This window comes from Zosterops lateralis, assembly GCF_965231275.1.
Source record: "Zosterops lateralis genome assembly, chromosome: 12".
In the NCBI taxonomy this organism is placed as follows: domain Eukaryota; kingdom Metazoa; phylum Chordata; class Aves; order Passeriformes; family Zosteropidae; genus Zosterops; species Zosterops lateralis.
The window spans coordinates 16665949-16683730 of record NC_139772.1 but is presented as its reverse complement, the minus strand read 5'-3'; the positions used below and the strand labels follow the sequence as shown (position 1 = coordinate 16683730).

Sequence of the window (17782 nt, the reverse complement as noted above, 5' to 3'; positions counted from 1 at the left end):
CCTGCAGACACGAGCAGTGCTTGCTTAGAGCCCTCCTCACACTTGAAAACTACAAATAAACATTTTATAAACTTTTTACAGTGAATCTCTACAGACCCCAGAGTTCTGCAGGTACCTGTACCTTAGATTCAATCAAGTGTCAGCAGCAGGACAATTACTGAAATGCCTTCAGTGATTTTATAGATTTGTCTTTTAACTGAGATCTATCATTCACCTCACACATGGTTCACTGGGCACAGTGAATCAAATTTGGAAACAAGACTGTTTTGATAATTTTTATATCCATGCTGCAATCTTTTAAAGGGAAGCAAGAAAATACAGCTGTCATATTTTATGGCTGCAGTGCTCCTGGTGGATCTTTCTTCCATAAACCATTTATTGAGATGCTGACAATGCACCAGCAAGGTATTCCTGAATTTCACCTGAACTTTTTGCCAATATAGGAGCATTTACCTCAGTGCCCAGTTGTATGCTTTGGTATTAGAGACTTCCCACATGCCAGCTTTTTGCTTTTATTACATCCCAGATTTACTTTCACTGACAAAACATGCAGGATTTATAAAAACAAACAGGTGTCTGTGCAAGCAAAGAGGAAATCAAAGTGCATAACTAATTTCCATATTGCTTCAACAGGAAGATATGATACCCATATGGGTTCACCTAAATAAAAAAGACTGACTCACTGGCATGAATATTTTTTACTCCAAAGGCACCACAAAGTTATTTCCTTTATGTTCTACGTTATCAGATAAAAAAATAAGGACCAGGTGTTCAGTGTAACCCCCTGTATGTATCAATATATATTTGCAAGATTAAAGGCAGCTGAAAAGATTTGAGATGCTTTTAAAAAAAAAGAAAAAAAAAAAAAAAAAAAAGAGGCTTGGCAATGGGAAAGTCACCTACCACCACCACAGGTCGCTGAGCACTCAGACTGCACTGTCACCCAGGAGTAGCTGTGTTTTCTGACAGATGTCTTGTTTTCAATGCTGCTTTTGGCAAATGTATATTCCCAAGAAATCCCAGGGTTTTTGCCTTGTAACAGGATCTGTAGAGGGATATTTGGGATTTTTTTTTTTTTTTTAAAAGGTGGGGAGGAGGTAAAAAAAAAGGATTCTGTAAGTATGAAGGAAGATGAACTAAACAAGATACACACAAAATATACGGACACACAGCACACTTGTGAGAGGATTTTCAGGAGACCCAAAGGAAAGACCATCAATTCCTAAACAGCAAAGCATTGCCTGGACCAACACCTGCAGGTCTGTAAGAGAGGGTGCAGAAATAGAGTCCCCTCATGAAAATCAGGTCTGTGACTGAGTCAGAGAGGCAGCAGTGCCTTCAGCAGAAGTGGAACATCAGCCCAAAATCTCTGCCCTGAGCCAGGTCCCTGCACTCACTGGATCCCCCAGCCAGGGGCTGCTCTCTGCCCACTGCAGGGCCTGGATTTGGGATCTGGGCATGGGACACATCTCCTCTCTTTAGTAAAAGCAAATCCAGGCTGATCCCTCTAGCTGTGGTGAGGCTCTGTAGTGATGCAGGTCCCCGGGCAGTGCAAAGCAGAGATGCCTTATTGCAAAAACCAGGCCTTTCTGAGCACTCAGGCCTTTATCAGGGACAGGGTTTTAAATCATAACAAACACAATTCAACCAACCACCATGTGAACACATAATGGTTATTTAACTTGTTTTTCTACCTCCAATTCAGCTGTGTCCCTTCCCCACAGCCCTTTTCTGCTCAGCCAGAGCAGCAGACCTGAGCCATGGTTTCACCAGGGCTTCCCTTTGTCAGGTTTTACTGAAATACAACATCCAGTGAGGAGGAAACCTTTGTCCACCAAGCAGGACTCCAATGCTTTCCTGGCAGAAGCTTTGGCAAAGCAGTGGGGCTGGAGAGGGCTTCCTCAGTCCTTGAGGCTGAGGGTATAAAACAAGTCTCTTTCTTGTAAAAAACTCTTTTCTTGTAAAAAACTCTTTTCTATGCAGACTGGTGATAAATTTTGTTTGTAAGACCCTCAGCTGGATTTTTTCTCAATGTGATTGAAGCTGATAAAGCTTCATTACAGGAGAGAACCTGTCCTTGAGTGTCTACACAAGGAAAAAAGGATTGGAAAGACCTGTTATTCACCATTTCAGCATAATGTGTTAGAAAATTTATAGAAAATATGATTACTGACTGTAATAACAATCTCTGTCGTTCAACTCAGGGAGCCCAGCTCTCGAGGGTGTACTATTTTAGTGGTGAACTATATTGCAGTTTTCATTCACTGTATTCATTTCAAGATTGAATTATAATCACTGCAAGATGCATGAACATCTGACACATACCTAAATTTGGGGAGAAATTTCTACTTAACAACATTTATTTTAGAAACTTTTGGCAGCAAAATGCATTTATATCCACACTTAGTGGAAACAGTGTGAGAGTTTACAGTTACAGAGCTCTAATGAGTTTTAACTCTTCACCAATATGGATCCTGTCACAGTTACATAAAGAGCAGGTGCAGTTAACCTCAGCTCCTAAATATGCTTTTTGATAAACATTAGCATTTCAAGTACCATTCAAGTTCTATGTTAATAATAGACATTCAAAATATTAGTAATTTTTCAGTGAAGTTTACATAATGTCTGACCTGAGCACTTAAGCAATCCCTACAAGTAGAACTGATCTCTGTAGACACTGGTTTCATAAAATAGCAACAAACTCGCATTTATGTTGTTTAAGACAGGAATATAATAACATTTTGAAACGTAGCCAAGGGTTTTAAGGTATTCTGAAAATACACCTATTGGAAAACAGAAATTGCCTGTGACAGTGAAAATTCAGACCAAATTTACATGACCTGCAGCTCAATAATGTTGAACACATGAAGGATCTGGAGTGCACAGTGTTTACTTTTCTAGAAGGAAGAAAAACGGATGCTATCATTTCCATTCTTAGTAGCCAAAGATTTTATTTCAGTCAAGGAACCTCAATAATGATCCTAACTGGGAACACAGCAATTAGGGCTGCAAAAGACAAATACTTTACAATTGTAGAGTCTGTGCCTTGTCCTGGGAGGATTCCGATTAGAAACTCCTTCAAGCACAGGTAAATCCAGTATTTCATGTGATTTTTTTCAGCCATCCAAGCTTAATTCATGAACACCTTAGAATACCTCTGAGGCTATGGAAGAAACAGATCTGAGAGTGATTACTGACCTCTATTATGAATGAAAATTCTTGGTAGAAATAGAATTACCAGATCTGCTTTAGGGGGTGAGTCACAGATGCAAGTGTATATCACAACTGTTTTACAAGAACAGGGTTAAAATGGAATGCTCTGAAATTAGGAAACATGAGAATTGAGACTGCTGTGCATCTCCTCTCTGCCCTGAACAGATGCATCCCAGATCTCAGGGTCTCTTACTGGCTCCCCAGGAAACCTCCACACTGTCCAGAGCTCCCAGCACATGAGGCTCACTAGTGAGCATCTCACAAAGCTGCTGTATTTCACTTTAGGCTCCCTCCTTCCCCAGTGTGTGCTTCTGTGCCCTATTTGCTGTAATCTATTCAAACCATTCCCAGCAAAACTTTTTTCAGGACTTTTCTTTTTCCCTTGGTTATTCATCATTATCTGATGTAAATGTGATAAGATTTACCAGCCCCTTCAAATGAAGGAAAACATCTCTTCTGAAAAATAATACAAGATGTTGAATGTTAGACTGAGTTTTCATCAAGGATGCAAAACTATTGCAAAGCTGCAATTTTGCCAAAGTAATATTTTTATTTTTACCAATCTATCAGACTGCTGACACCGAAAATTCCAGCTGTTAAAACAGCTGTTCTAGAGTTTGAATATTAAACCCCAAATCCACTGGCATTACAGATAAAACAGGTTGCAATAACGTGCTTACTCTACTCTTCTCTCAAGGACAAATTGAGACAAATATCTGAAGCATAAAGCTTCAGAAAAAAAAATGCAATGTGTTAACTGTAGTAAGAACTGAGCCCTCTAGTACTATTGTTCATTTAAAACAATGCCTTCCCTGGTTCTTCTTACAGACCAGACCTCAAAATATTTTAATTTACATTTACTCATCCTCCGAGTCTACGGTATTAGCACAGATCTCAGCATCTCAGGCAGCCAGAAACACTTTCTCCCATTTCAGTAGGTGCTCTGTGTTCCTTCAAGTGCAGAGGATGAAATTCTGTCTGGCCTTTTAATAGGTTGTGTCAAAGGAGGAGGAGGTTTTGTCCATACCACAAAACCTCGTGTAAGGGTTAGTCCTCATCTCATTTGATTCTGACAACTGTCATAAAAATGTGCTGTGCCAGTGGCCAAAAAGCAACAGAGTTTAAAACTTCTCTAATAAAAATATCTTGAAGTATTAGACTGAACATTTGTCTTCTAAAAGTGCTCTTTGTGACAGTGGAGGCAAGGAACAGATGGAATGCATTCTGAACAGAGTGCAGAACAGGAAAGGGGGAGGATGAGAAGGTAGGAGCGGCAGTTTTACTCCTGTTAGGGTAATATTCTGCTGGTGCTTCAGCAGAGTGAAGGGACTGACCGGGGACGAGCCAGAACAAGACCCATGAGAATCCATCCCTTCAGAGAACAGCCCCACAATGGGGCAAGGAGCTCACAGCTGGATGAGTGCCTGGGGGGTAAATCCTGCACACCAGGCAACCTGGGCCATACACATTTTAAGAGCTTGGGCTACACTCCCTCCCTGCACATTGGGAAGCAGCCACAATTCTAACAGGCAGGAGAAGGGAACTTCCTCTCCATTTCCTGGCCAGCAGCCAGAGCCCCTTCCCACCCAGCAGGCTATGAGAGGCAATGTTTACCAAGCAGGAGCTGCATCACTGTCAGGTGTCACTCCTCCTGTATCATCCCAGCCATGCAGAAAAAGGACAAAATCAAACTATGGACCAGTATTGGAGACAAAAATATTGCAGGGCACAAAAAATGCTGGAGCTCAGCTGAAAAACAGTACACGACGTGTAACGTCCGACTGAGTTTTCATCCAGGAATGCAATACTATTGCAAAGTTGCAATTTTGCCAAAGTAACGAGCATATAAAAAGTTTTCTATCGTATTTTCAAACATTCATTATAAAGCCCCTTCTTAACAACCCAATAACTGAAGTCTGCATATTCAGCCAAGTTATCAGACCTACAAATTTGGAAAGACCTCCAGCGCTAGTCTACTTAACTGGACACATTCCAGCATCTTTTCAGCCAACTGGCATTTGCTCCCAAATTTACAGCTGGCAAACAACCTCCTTAAACATTTCCAGTTCCTCAACAGAACTGTTTAATGTCTACCTTTAACACACCAACCACCTGACTTCAGACACAACACTCAGCAGCTCTGACCGCGGGGCGCAGAGTTATAAAATTTACAGCTCCTTGAGTTGGAAAACCACAGGCTCTACGGCTGGAATCTGCTGGACCTATTCCGAAGGAAAAGAGCTGTGCCTTTAGCTTACGGCACAAAATGTTAAAACAATGGATAAATTGAACTCTCCTGAGTAAAGAACCTTTTCCTTTTGCTGCTAATTTTGATGTGAAAGCTAAACCAATAAATTCTCTAAACTAGCTGTGCATCTGCTCCTTTGTTTGAGATATTTTTTTTTTCTCATGGCCATCCTAAGTTTCCAATATACTCTATTTTGCAGGTCAAATTTTTAAAGAGTCTACTGACATTGCTTTGTTATGATTGATTCGGTGCTTTCCAGTATTTTTTTATTATAAGATGTGCATGTGAAGTTACTTGCAGCACACTGAATTAAGAGAGATTAATTGATACAAGCTAAGTTCCTATTCTTTCCACAATGTTTTGTTCAATGTATAGGAAAGAATACTAATGCCTGTCATGCTGAATAAAAGACTCATTATCTCTGTGGAGGACTAACAGACATTTACAAATCACTTACAGAGTGAAGCTGAGCATAGAGGAAAAAATCCAGGCAAAAAGGACTATTTTCATCATCTGCACACTTGCTGCATGTGCCCATTTCACAAAATGGGCACAAGCCCAAACTCTGAATCCCAGCATCCACAGTACCTTTGATCTGCATCCTCAAGCTGCATCTACATTGCAAACATCATCTATGCTTCCTGGGTCATTCCCATGCTTTGGAAGCCTTGGATAATTTCTTTAGGGGGATGTAATAATCTGCAGAGAGGGCAGTAAGAGAAGCCTCTTGTGTAGGCAAATGCCTGGCTGTGCTCTGATAGAGACCTGCAGTTCTGATTCACTGGGGATCTACATGCTGTTTAATAAATACTGTAACATCCAATATCCTAAGCCACATTCTGATTTCTCTGTTCAATCAAGGTTAATTCCACGGACTTCTATGAATTTATTCTGGTATATCTAAGCAGGCAGCATATGGTTCTGGTGGAAAATGTTTAAAACAAGTTTTAAAACTAGTTTCTTGTCTTGAATGGGTGGTTATTGGATGGGATCCTTGACAGTGGCAGCACCAGGCCTTCAAAGGAAAGTGGGAGAACACCTGTTTGGAAAGCAGTAAAGGAAGAATTACCCACCAGGTACTTAAGCCAAACCTTAAGACAAAAGGGGTTTTATCTCTTCAGTACTTCTAAAATAACTTTAAACACAGCCCTAACTAAAAGCTTATGACAAACTACTGTTTTTCAAGTCCACTAAGGTCATTAAAAGGAAAAAAAAAAAAAAAAGTATCCTTGAAAGGGTCCTATATGATCTCATTTCTACTTCAGCTGTTTCAAATTTATCTTCCATTGTTATTGTGCTCCATTTTTTCACTGTTCACATGCTAAATGTACAACCTTCAGGGATGCTGTCCAGCTAATCTCTCCTCACTACAGGAGAACCCTTTTATCCATTGTATTGAGTCAACATCTGTATCTTATAAGTACATCTTAGGTCTCTTTAGCCTACTTTCTCTTCAGGGGAAATCAGTACAAATTTATCATCTAGTAGCTAATAATAAATGTAATCCTTTATAACTGCAACTTGGCTTTCTCCCAGTGGCAGCTACATCATCAGTAAAGCCATTCCACCTGGCCTCCCTTCTCCCATTTTCCCCTATTGATAAAGAGGAAGTGATTTACTGGATTTAATTAGACCTATTCCTGCCTTGGAGCTCCATTCACCTTCTCTTCCTGTGGTTGTCTGCCTCTTTACAAAGCATCCTTTCCATCTGTTACTTATTGATGTTAAAATAAACTCTCTTTATTTCACAAAGATGTCGCAATTTCTTGATTTAATGCTTCACCAAGTTTGAGGTAAACTTCAGTGAGTACACTCATCCTGTCTCATCCTGGCAAACTTTGCTTTCTCCAGTTGTATTTGAATTCTCAAATCAGTTACATTTTCCTTCATCTGCTTATTGATAGAATGGAAGACAAAATTACAAAACTCTCATGTTTTTAAATTAGTTCCTCGATCCCTGGCCATGCAGCCTTTTACATGCCCACATAAAGTTTGGTTTCTTGTGCCCTTTCAGAATCTTTCCCAACATGTGAGTGAGTCATGGAGGGTGACTGAATATTTCATCCAATGAATGTTCCCAATGGGCCCCACATGTGACAGAGCCCTGTGAGGGTTTTCCTTCTCCAAAGGATTTTCAGCAGCTGGTGGTGCCCACTGGCAGCCCTTGTTTGCAAAGCCAGATATTTAATGATAAATATACTAGCTGTTTCTCCTCAAGTTAAATATCTTTCAGTTAACAGAAAAACAGTGAAAAGATCTTTAAACTGGAAGACCTGACCTTGTATGACCTAGGTGCAAATAACAGATAAATGAGCTGAAGGTATTCAGCTACATTAAAAAAATATATTCCAGCAGGGTTCTATTTAAGATGAGAAAAATATGCTGTGAAAACTATATTTTAAAAAGCTGGTGTCAATTTCTCATCCTAGATTAGCATCTATCATATCTCTACCCCTCTGACCACTATTTCATGTAATCTAAATTGGGCTATTTCAACAACTGTCTTCTGAATCTATGAATATTTTTCATTTCAGCTTTTACTGGGTTTTGAAAACCCATAATCACCAAAAATATCAGTATGTTAACTTCAGAAGGACACTGATGCACAAATTTTGAAGGACATCAGTTTACTGGGTTTTCCCTTCCCCCCTCTCTGTGAAATCAATTCCTGAACAAACCAAAAGGGATCCTGATGAATCCTAAAACCTCATCATACATCCACCCTTCCAGCAGTTGTGCTCAGGAAATACAAGTCATATATATTAATTCCACATTCATCTCACAATGTTCTCCTCTTCAGAAAATATCTGGCCACAACAGTTTGTACTTTTTCTCCCACAACCCAGTTAAATTACAGACTCAATACTCTTTGTCTTTTTAGAACGATTCATTCCCATAATTACATATCTATAATATAGAGAAGTATAGATATGGAGGGGGGCGGTTGGTGAAATTCTAGGGTAAACAAGAAAAGCACTTTATGTCTTTTTCTGGTCTTTGACCCATTTTTGAATAGTGTTGAGGACTGCAATGTCTGATGAAATGATACATGCTCAGCTGAACTATTGAAAGCCTGACAGAGAAGCAGATGCAGAGGAACACACTGTACAATCAAATATAAATACAACACATCTCAGAGAACTGCAAGGCTGAGCCTGTGGTGTGCAAGACAATGGGAAATTTAAAGATTTTTTTTTTCTTATTTGCATCTCCTTCTGCTCTCTCAATACATGCTTCAGATGTCTCTTTCAAGAAAATACTTTGGAGGATGACTGCATTTCAAAGGAAGTGATTGCCTTGAGCACAGGCTTGCCAGACCTGTCTGGTCCCATCCTCTCCTGGGAATGCTGCTCGGAGGACGTGCAGCTTCCTGGATACCTGCAGCCTGCCCTGCATGCAGAAACAAAGGCAAAAACCTGGACCACTTCAGTCACCACACAAATCTCTAACAAAATTATAACTGCAGAACGAAATGGGCACAAGCTGTGTTAATCTGGCATTCAGACATGGGTGAATGGCAATAAATAGAGCTGCAAAACCTTCTATTTTCTGCCCACCTGAATAATGAAAGCTCCTGTATTATACATACAATTTATCCAAGTCCTCAATACCTGCAGTGCACCATTTTACAAGGGTTCAAAGTGAATTATTCTGGAATAAAAACAACAGCCCTAATCTAGAAAAGAAGTATTAAATATCTTTTGAATATAGACTAATTTAAAAAAAAAAAAAAAAATCTAAAAATTACAGAAAGAAGTTCAGGTCCAAACCCTGGAAAACCTTATTTTATATAAAACTAATTTTGTTGAATAAAAAATTGCAGCAGGACAGTTTTATGTGCTTCTTTGAAAATTATAGATGAGATAAAAATGAAAACAAAGCTACACTGTAGTATGCTTAAACACTTCTTTTTTTCAGCCCTATCAGTTTCTGGTATTTAGAGTTGAAGCAGGATTTGTCTCACTATTATGGCTGCAAGCAGACATTCAGCAATAGGTTTCTCAAAACATATTTCTTCAGTTTTCTGGCATTTTTGCTTTTTAAAGTTACTGGTAAGTTATAAATAATGCAGATCTCTGAAGAGAAAATGCTGAATTTTTTTCAGAATTCAGCTTGTTGAATGTTGCTTAAATTATTAAAGGGGGAAAAAATCTTAAATCCAGTTCATAGATATGTGTAATTGGGGAACATATGATATTTTTAGTCATTAGAATCCCCAGCTACCAATGCCAGTGGTGTAGGTATTTCAATAAAAATACAAGGGAAGCATAAATAAGCTCTGAAAGGAGCAACAGCCTCCAGTTAAATGTTACATCTTAATAAAACTGTTCAGCATAATTTGAAAGGATGAAAATAGAAATGTTATTTGGCATTAATTTCTTTTCTTTAATCTTTATTCTGCAAAGTATGTGCAAGATATGCAGCCAAGTCTTCCTGCAGGCAATTTATTATTCATATTTCAGTTCTATAATAATAATACAGCTCAAATCTACTTTGGGTTATGACAAATAAGATTCCTGGGAGTTCACAGTATTTGTAAGTGTGGTTGTTTTGGTGCAAGGCAGATGATCTGCAGAGAGGGGAGCATGTCTATAGCTTGTAGACCAAACTGACTGGGCTAAAGGAAGATCCCTATGAACACACATACCCAAAATGAAAATTCTTCAATGGAGAAAGACGTTGCAAAAGGCACTGTGAATTATGATGGCAATTTGTGGCAAGACAAACCCCTAGCCCATGTCAAACTTCCTGTTCTAAAACTTGTGTTCACCCTAAAGAGCTTTAACATGCCCATGGTCCAGTCCTTCAGTGGTTCTTAAGGACATGTTTCAGTCCATTACTCAGCCAGCAGGAAGAGCAGCAAAGCTCTTTAGATTTCCACATACACACTTGACTGGACACTTGTGAAAGCTTTAATAACCCTTGAAGAATATCCTTCATGTCCCAGTCTGTGCTTGCTCTTTCTTGGTTTAACAGGCCCAAGCTGGGCAAGGGAGCAGATTCCAGAGACTGGGATATGGGATGGGGGCAAGGACAGTAGGATGCTGCCTCAGAGAGGGGGAACTGCACTCACTGCCATGCTCCCCAGGGGCACTGCACCCTCCAGAGTGCTGCTGGAAGGTGTGGGGAGGAATTGAATCCCTGCTGGGGAGAGAGCCTTCCTTCTCACAGAGAAGGAAGGATTCATCAAAACAGACTTAACAGCTGAGTTACAAAGCCAAAGACCTGCTAGAGCTAAAAAAAGGCAAACTGATGGAGCTGACAGGAAGCAAAGTCCTCAATGTTTCATCCAGAAATGGCCCCTCAGATGTTCTGATGCACTTTAAAAGAAAATCTAGCTAAGCAACCTAATGCAGAAGGAGATTTTTCTTAGAACAGCAGTAGCAGAGGCCAATTTCAAAATTGTAAAACTTGATCTAACCATGTAAGTACCAAATTTCTTTTCTGCTTACAATAGTTTCAACACAGGACATCTGGCAAAGAAAGTAGGTGACGCAAATTTGATTGTGAGACGAATATATATAACAGATTAACTGAAGCAAGAGAAATTAATTTTACAGGAACCTGTGTGTGGTATTTTGACTGCAATCCAAGGCAGATGTGAAAATGGCTCCACTCACCTGCAGTTTCAGGAGCATTATTTGAACCTGTAACCATTGAGCATTGACATAATGGTACCTTTAATTTTTATATTATTAATGTAAGGGATGCATTTATAATCTCCATCACCACTGTTCTACTCATAAATTATGCTATATGGTGTTTTATGTTCCTTCCTTTTCACTGAATTTGTGACAGCTTACTAAACTTCAGATTTCAATAAAGCAGTGTGGACCAAAATTCGCTGAGCCTGAGAATTGCTAGCTCTTCTCAAAAGAAACTTTTCAACAGTTTTCTTTTTCCCAAAACAACCTTGTGTAAACAATATTCCTTTCCCATAACAGCAGGTGTTGTTTGCTGTTTCTGTTACTGAGCCAATGGGAGAGGTGTCAGCCCTATGGACCAATAACGTGTCTTAGCACAGCATGTTATACAAGGGCTGAATGAATTGTAAATAAAACCTTCTGATTTCTACTGCCTCCTGACTGGAGTCAAGCATCTTTATTTCGTGTTCTATTGCGACAAAGCAGTGAAAGGCCCTTCAAACCCAGCATGACCACACAATGAAGTCTGAATGCTGTTGTGACTCAACACTATCCTCTAACCTCTCTGAGAGCCCCAGCACAGAGCTGAAGCTGTCGTTCCCAATCCTGTAATGGACATCAAGGGGCAAGAACAAACAGAAGAGCCAGGCTTACTTCAAAGACCAGCGTCTCATTAGTGGGTCCTGCCGCGTAGAGACTCTCAGGGTGGTTAAAGGAGCGTTGGTAATCAAAGACTGTCCCGGCAAAGGGGAACTTCCCTGGCCAGTCGATGGTCCAGTCTCCTGTCAGGTAGTACCTGCTGGCCAGGCTGCGCACGGCCAGGTAGCTGGGGGACACCTGCATCTCCTGCAGCCGGACGCTGCGCGCGCCCGCCGGCACCGTCACCACTGCGTAGTAGTCTGTCAGGAGAGGAGGAGGCAGCACTGTGTTGGCAGCTGGCATACGAAAATCAGCACAGTTCAGAAGGCACACAGCTGTTCTGACTCATCAAGTTAGTTCGTTTTCACCAGGAAAAACCAGTTCTGATTTTAACATGCACACACCGCCCCTCCGCCCCCTGCGGACTGTAACCAGAGATTTAACTCCAAGGTATTTCAATTCCTGAAATTTTTCCTTGTGATTAAAGGCAATAAAAAGCAAGTTCACCTTAGGAAAATGCAGAACACACTAATGGTGGCTCTATTGTAGTTCTCTACAGTAGCTGGAACGTACCACTGGCAACCACAAGGGCTTTGGGGTGAGGTACACTGGGATGCAGAGTCATCACAAAGCCCTGGACACCAGAAGATCTCCCTGCTGACAGCCAGGGCTGCATTTCTACAGCCTAGACAATTTCCTGGCCCATATTACTATTACTATAATACTCTATTACTATATTGCTATATTACTCTATTACTATATTGCTATATTACTATATTACCTATTACTGCAGTAAGAACACGTCTTATGATCAACAGCAAACAGATCCTCGAAACACCCCCATGGGTACTGAAATTTTATCTGCATTTTATGCCTGAAAAACTGCAGCATGGTGAGATTATTTCCCAAGAAGCCTGGGACAGTCCACTAAGGAAAAGTCCACCTCCCAGTGCCTGGATTTTCCACTGAAACAGTTGGACAGCTTCCAGATAACTTAATTTGAAAATGGACATGGAAATACTGTCATGTTTGGCATTATGCTGTGCATTGCTTTTTATATGTTTCACAGTCCCATCCCAGTCAGAGCTGCTGACAGCTATTTTTTCACTTGCCTGAATCCTAAAATCTCCTTCAAGAGGAAATTCACACATAAAGGGAAAATGTGGCTTAAGAAACAAGAGAATTGTTTAACTGACCAAAAGTTATGCTCACAGCCTTCTTGTTACCAAGAAACAGGAGAAATGTGAACTCTCCTCTCACTCTCCCTGTGATTTTCAGCTCACATCTGGACCCTCAGCCACTGCCTGAATGAGCAAGGAGTCATATATACATATTACATGGGGACACAGCAGAGCAATGAGTTGATGATCATGGGGAACAGTTTTACTTACCATTAGCTTTGTGCTGGGTCAAGTATTGGCCTTTAAAGAACTTGCACGTTGAATTATCTCCTTTACAAACTCCACAAGCATCCAACACAGCTTTGGAACCAAGTCCATGATCACACCCTACTTGCTGCAACCAAAAGGCACAAGTGAAGGACTCAGACAAAAGGGAATTTGAAGAAACAGCTGCATTTTCCCTAAAGGAGTCAATTGCCCACTAATAAAAAAGAGATAGATATTAGGATTGTAAGAAACTTAATTTTATCTTACTTCACATATTCCATCAATACAAACATCATAATTATTTGGAGAACACAGAGTTCCATCCTTCACTTTGCTGGACATTGCAAAGAAAAAGTCAAAATCTTCAGCTGTGCAGTACAATTTACATCTGTCTTCCTCTGGGGAGAAAACAAACAGACAAACAAAAGACAAGAAAGCATTAGCAGACCTGCAGTGTTCAAGAGACAAAAAGCACCTTGGCTGTTGTTTCTTCCTGTGTTCTAGAAGATAAGCTACAAGGATGAACTGTGCATGGTGACAACTCAGGACACCAGAATGTAGCTAAATAGAAATATAGCTAAATAGAGAAGTTTATAGTATGCTTTTTAAAAATACATTTGCTTGACCACACAGAAAATGAAGACTTTAAGCTCAGTGTAGGAGCATTGCCTTAGCTCTGCTGCTGCACCTTGCTTCCAGTTCCACTGCTTCACAGGCTCAAATTTCATTTTTATTAAGATAAATGGGAGACTGCAATAATTTTATTTGAAGTTTATTTAAAATTTGGGAAAAGGATAACATGGCTCAAATGACCAGTTCAGCTGAAAGCCAGAACTGCAGCCGGATTTCCCCCTAACAAAAGTAATTTTCTTCTAACAACTCCCAATCATTGTCAAATTTCTCCTTACACATGGGTGGTGTGTTATGCTTATATAGGGTTGATTAATTCTGCATAGACAAAACCAGTCATGAAATTGTAAATATTATCACAATTGCTGAAATGCAGAGTTTTAATACAAATTTAAGTGCAACAAATAGAACAGTTTCTAAGAACATGAAATTGGATTCAAGAGTATCCTTTTACTGTTAAATCAGCACCTGGATTTCCAGTAGACCCTTCTACAGAGGAAAAGAATCTGTAGCAATTTTGAAAACCAGATCATGTTTTGAGGACTCTAAATGGGGAGTTTTTACAGAGCAGTTGAGAGGAAGGATGGGCATTTTCCACTTCAGAATCACTTGGGGGCATCTTGCTTTTGAAAATTACACCCCTTGCCCCTAATTTCAAGCCTCTTTTACTAAACACGGCCTCTCCCTTTAAAACCAAGGTAGGCCACCTTAATTTCTATTAAGCAAGATGTATTTTTTGTCCTATTATACAACATCCACTGCTATATGCTGTGAAACCATATTACTTCTTCCCTCTGTTCACATTGGCCTGTTAGAACATTTTTAAATACCCGTAAAAATGTCCACGAAGACTTTTGAAGAAAATAAAATCATGCTATGAATGAAAGTTATATGTATGTGCATATATATATATTTAATTATACACATTATCATCAAGAGCAAATTTGTACATATGCTAAACAAAGCAGCTATGATGTGAGAAAATTCAGACACTTTTATTCAAATAGTGCTTTCAAACTGAAAAAATATTTGTTTTAGCTGATAAAAGTAAATACTGATTCAAAATATTTGCAAAATTAGAGATGCATAAAGTAAAAATAAACTCGCTTGTGCAAAATAACAGAAATAGTTATTGAGACCAGAACTTGATAAAGATCTCTTAGTAAAAGATGACTTTAAAAAATGTATGCCAGTACATTGTTTGCATTTCCCCTTCTCATGGGACCGTATAGGCAGAAAAGTCAAAAGGTTGATTTACTGTTACATTTTGAAATCTGAGAACATTCCAAAAGAAGGAAGATTCTGGTAGTGTTATTGTGGAAGCCTACATTTCCCATGCTGAAAATTCCATGGAAATTGTTTTGCTTGGGTTTCAGACTAAGCAATATGGAATATAAAATGAGAAAGAGAGAGGGGCAGCCACAGCCGGGGAGTCACGGTGAGGACAAGGACTCAAATTCCCAACCCAGATCAATCCTGCATGTCCATGCAGGCAGGATCACACAGGAGGCTGGCTCCAGCTCTGCTAGAAAGCAAACACATCTCACCCAGGCCCAGTGAGCCTATATCTGCTCATGCCTTAAGTTGTAGCTTTCATGTTTTCCAGATGCTGGGCTGCCCAGGGGTGCAGTTCTGAGCTCACAGTCAGTGTCACTCAGCTCTGCGCAGAGCAGGGACACAAAACAAATCCTTTTCCTGCTGGACACCAAGGACAACTTTCAGGCCCAAAAGCACAAATAACAGTGGACGGGAGGGAGGAACAAGAAAGATGGGACCTCACAAACTGAAGCTCTAATTGGATAATTAAACCCCAAACAGACAAAAATGGACCAAAACTTATAAAAATGTGACCTTGTGACGAGTCGTGCATTTTGTGTCCATCTTGTGACCATTTTTGGGCCCACCTTGGGTGTAGCCCTGGTCAGCCTCTTGTCCTGCCCAAGGTGTATCCTAAAGGCTTTCAATAAATACCTGCCTTATTCTCTTAGCTCTGTCCAGTCTCTGTTTCAGGTCAGCCCTCCCAAGGCATCACTGCTCCCACGGGGTGATATTTGGCTGGAGCACAGGGGTCTATCAGTGCTCAGAGCTCCCTGCCCTGCCCCTCTCACCTTCCACTTTGGTGTAGGGCTTCCACTTGTAGAACCATCCCCGGAAGGGTTTGCTGTTGTACTCTGCACACTGCAGGGCTCGGAAGTCCAGGCTGTCTGCTGGGCAGGGCTGCTTATTGCAGAGCTGATAAACACGGCTGGAACCTTGACAGAACTTCCCACCGTACTGAGGCCTACCAGGAAAAAAAAAGAAGAGAAAAAGATGATTTCGCAAAATCTCCCTTTTGTGTGATTGGCATGTTACATGTGTGTGAGAACACAGGGAACAGGAGAGGACGTTCTGCCCTGGGAGATCAGTATTTCTTATATGGGCCATTAATTTTCACTGTTCCTAAAACCAAGCAAAGCAGTTGACATGAATTATCTACTTGGATTGCTGCAGACTCAGCAAAGATGCAACCATCTAGAGGTGAGTCATGTTTGCACTAATTTAAATTTATAGGGCTATTTGGTACTGGCTGGGTTCAACCTTGTTATACAGCTATTTTTATTCTGCTGTAACCAAGGAATGAACATGTGCAAAGAATTACCTATCTCAATTAGAGTTAATAAAGGATAACATAACACTGATCAAACAAAATGAGAATGAATGATTACATTTGCTTTCTCATTTCTTTTGTAAATAATTTTTTTAAAATGTGCTTTTAAACAATCAGAGGAAACGGGGACTGTGCATAGTTGTCCTGCTTTAGGAAAACACTGGAATTCAGGGGTAATTTTAAACATGTCACATCCACTTCAGCAAACCTCACCTGGGCATTTCCCTTCATCTTGGCCAGAATGGAAAGAGCATATTCTATGACTTTGCTCATACCTCACATTATCAGAATATTGTTTTTTTAACCTTTTGATCTGTGCGCAGACATTGTAAAACAATGTAAAATGCAAGAGTTGCTCTTTTAAACTTAGCAATTCACTGATGTAATTTGTGCAGTTTCACAATGCTCAGATACACATCTGCAAGCACTGAGCCAAGTCTTCAAAATAATAAATTTTAAGAACTCTTTGTTGTATTACACATTTCTTGCATCAAGCAAAAAGAAATGTACCAATGCTACACTTGCACTCATTTATATAACATTTTTTTAAAAAAAATTAGGGAACTTACATACTTGAAGGGCCAGATACAAACTTTGAGTGGACAGCTTTGCCCACATTACACACATATTAAGGAAAAAACCCAGAATAATATAAAAGATACCAAATAACAGTAATATATTAACCAACAGCAAAAAATTTAAATTCTAAGAGTACAGAATGTGCAATTGAAACATATTATTTGTTGAAATCCCTGTGCACTGTGCTGTAACTATTCCACACATCCAAGGATCCCAAACAACTCCTGACTTGCTCATGCCTGGAATAACATGGAGACAGCTCTGTGCAACATAGAGGAGAAAAACCCAGGTGGTTCTTCTGTTTGCTCTGGTATAAATTTTAACTCCCATATGTCTAACCCTCTAACCAAGCTGGGACTTGCCTCTTTTGTGTTCCACTTACACCATACCTGCCTTTTCCAGAATTCTGGGCTGCAAAACAGTCTTTCAGAGAAAGAGATGGAAACCCACCTGTTACTGTATTTAAAACTGGGTTAAATCACCTGTGAAATGTGCTGTGGGAAAAAACCACAACAATTTCCTCTGACTTTTCCTGAGGCCACCTGCCAGCTACAATGATACTGGGTATAATGGTGAAGGTCTTAAAGTCAAATTTGCTGTCCCAGTTGGTGGCAATCCAGCCTGTGAAGGGCAGGGAGGATGTGGACCATCAGTGAAATCAGGGAGTGTTTGTGTTGAATTTGTGCAACTTGTGAGAGCTTTGAGTTAAGGCAGCCAAACTGTTGGGTGCTGACACAATTCCCTACAGACTTTCTTTACAGCTTCAGCACATGGAGGATTTTTGACCTCCTTC

At 40.1% G+C, this 17782-nt stretch overlaps 1 protein-coding gene across 2 annotated transcripts in view; it reads right to left on the bottom strand.

Moving 5' to 3' along the window:
* ADAMTS18 (ADAM metallopeptidase with thrombospondin type 1 motif 18) overlaps positions 1–17782 on the bottom strand; it is a 78255-nt gene that overhangs the window by 14031 nt on the left and 46442 nt on the right. For both annotated transcript variants that reach the window (XM_083870187.1, XM_083870186.1), the window contains exons 13-17: positions 15872–16044; positions 13401–13531; positions 13137–13260; positions 11761–12005; positions 904–1045 (exon numbers count right to left, since the gene is read on the bottom strand). In XM_083870187.1, coding sequence (XP_083726313.1) covers positions 904–1045; positions 11761–12005; positions 13137–13260; positions 13401–13531; positions 15872–16044 — 815 coding nt within the window. The remainder of the gene's footprint in view (positions 1–903; positions 1046–11760; positions 12006–13136; positions 13261–13400; positions 13532–15871; positions 16045–17782) is intronic.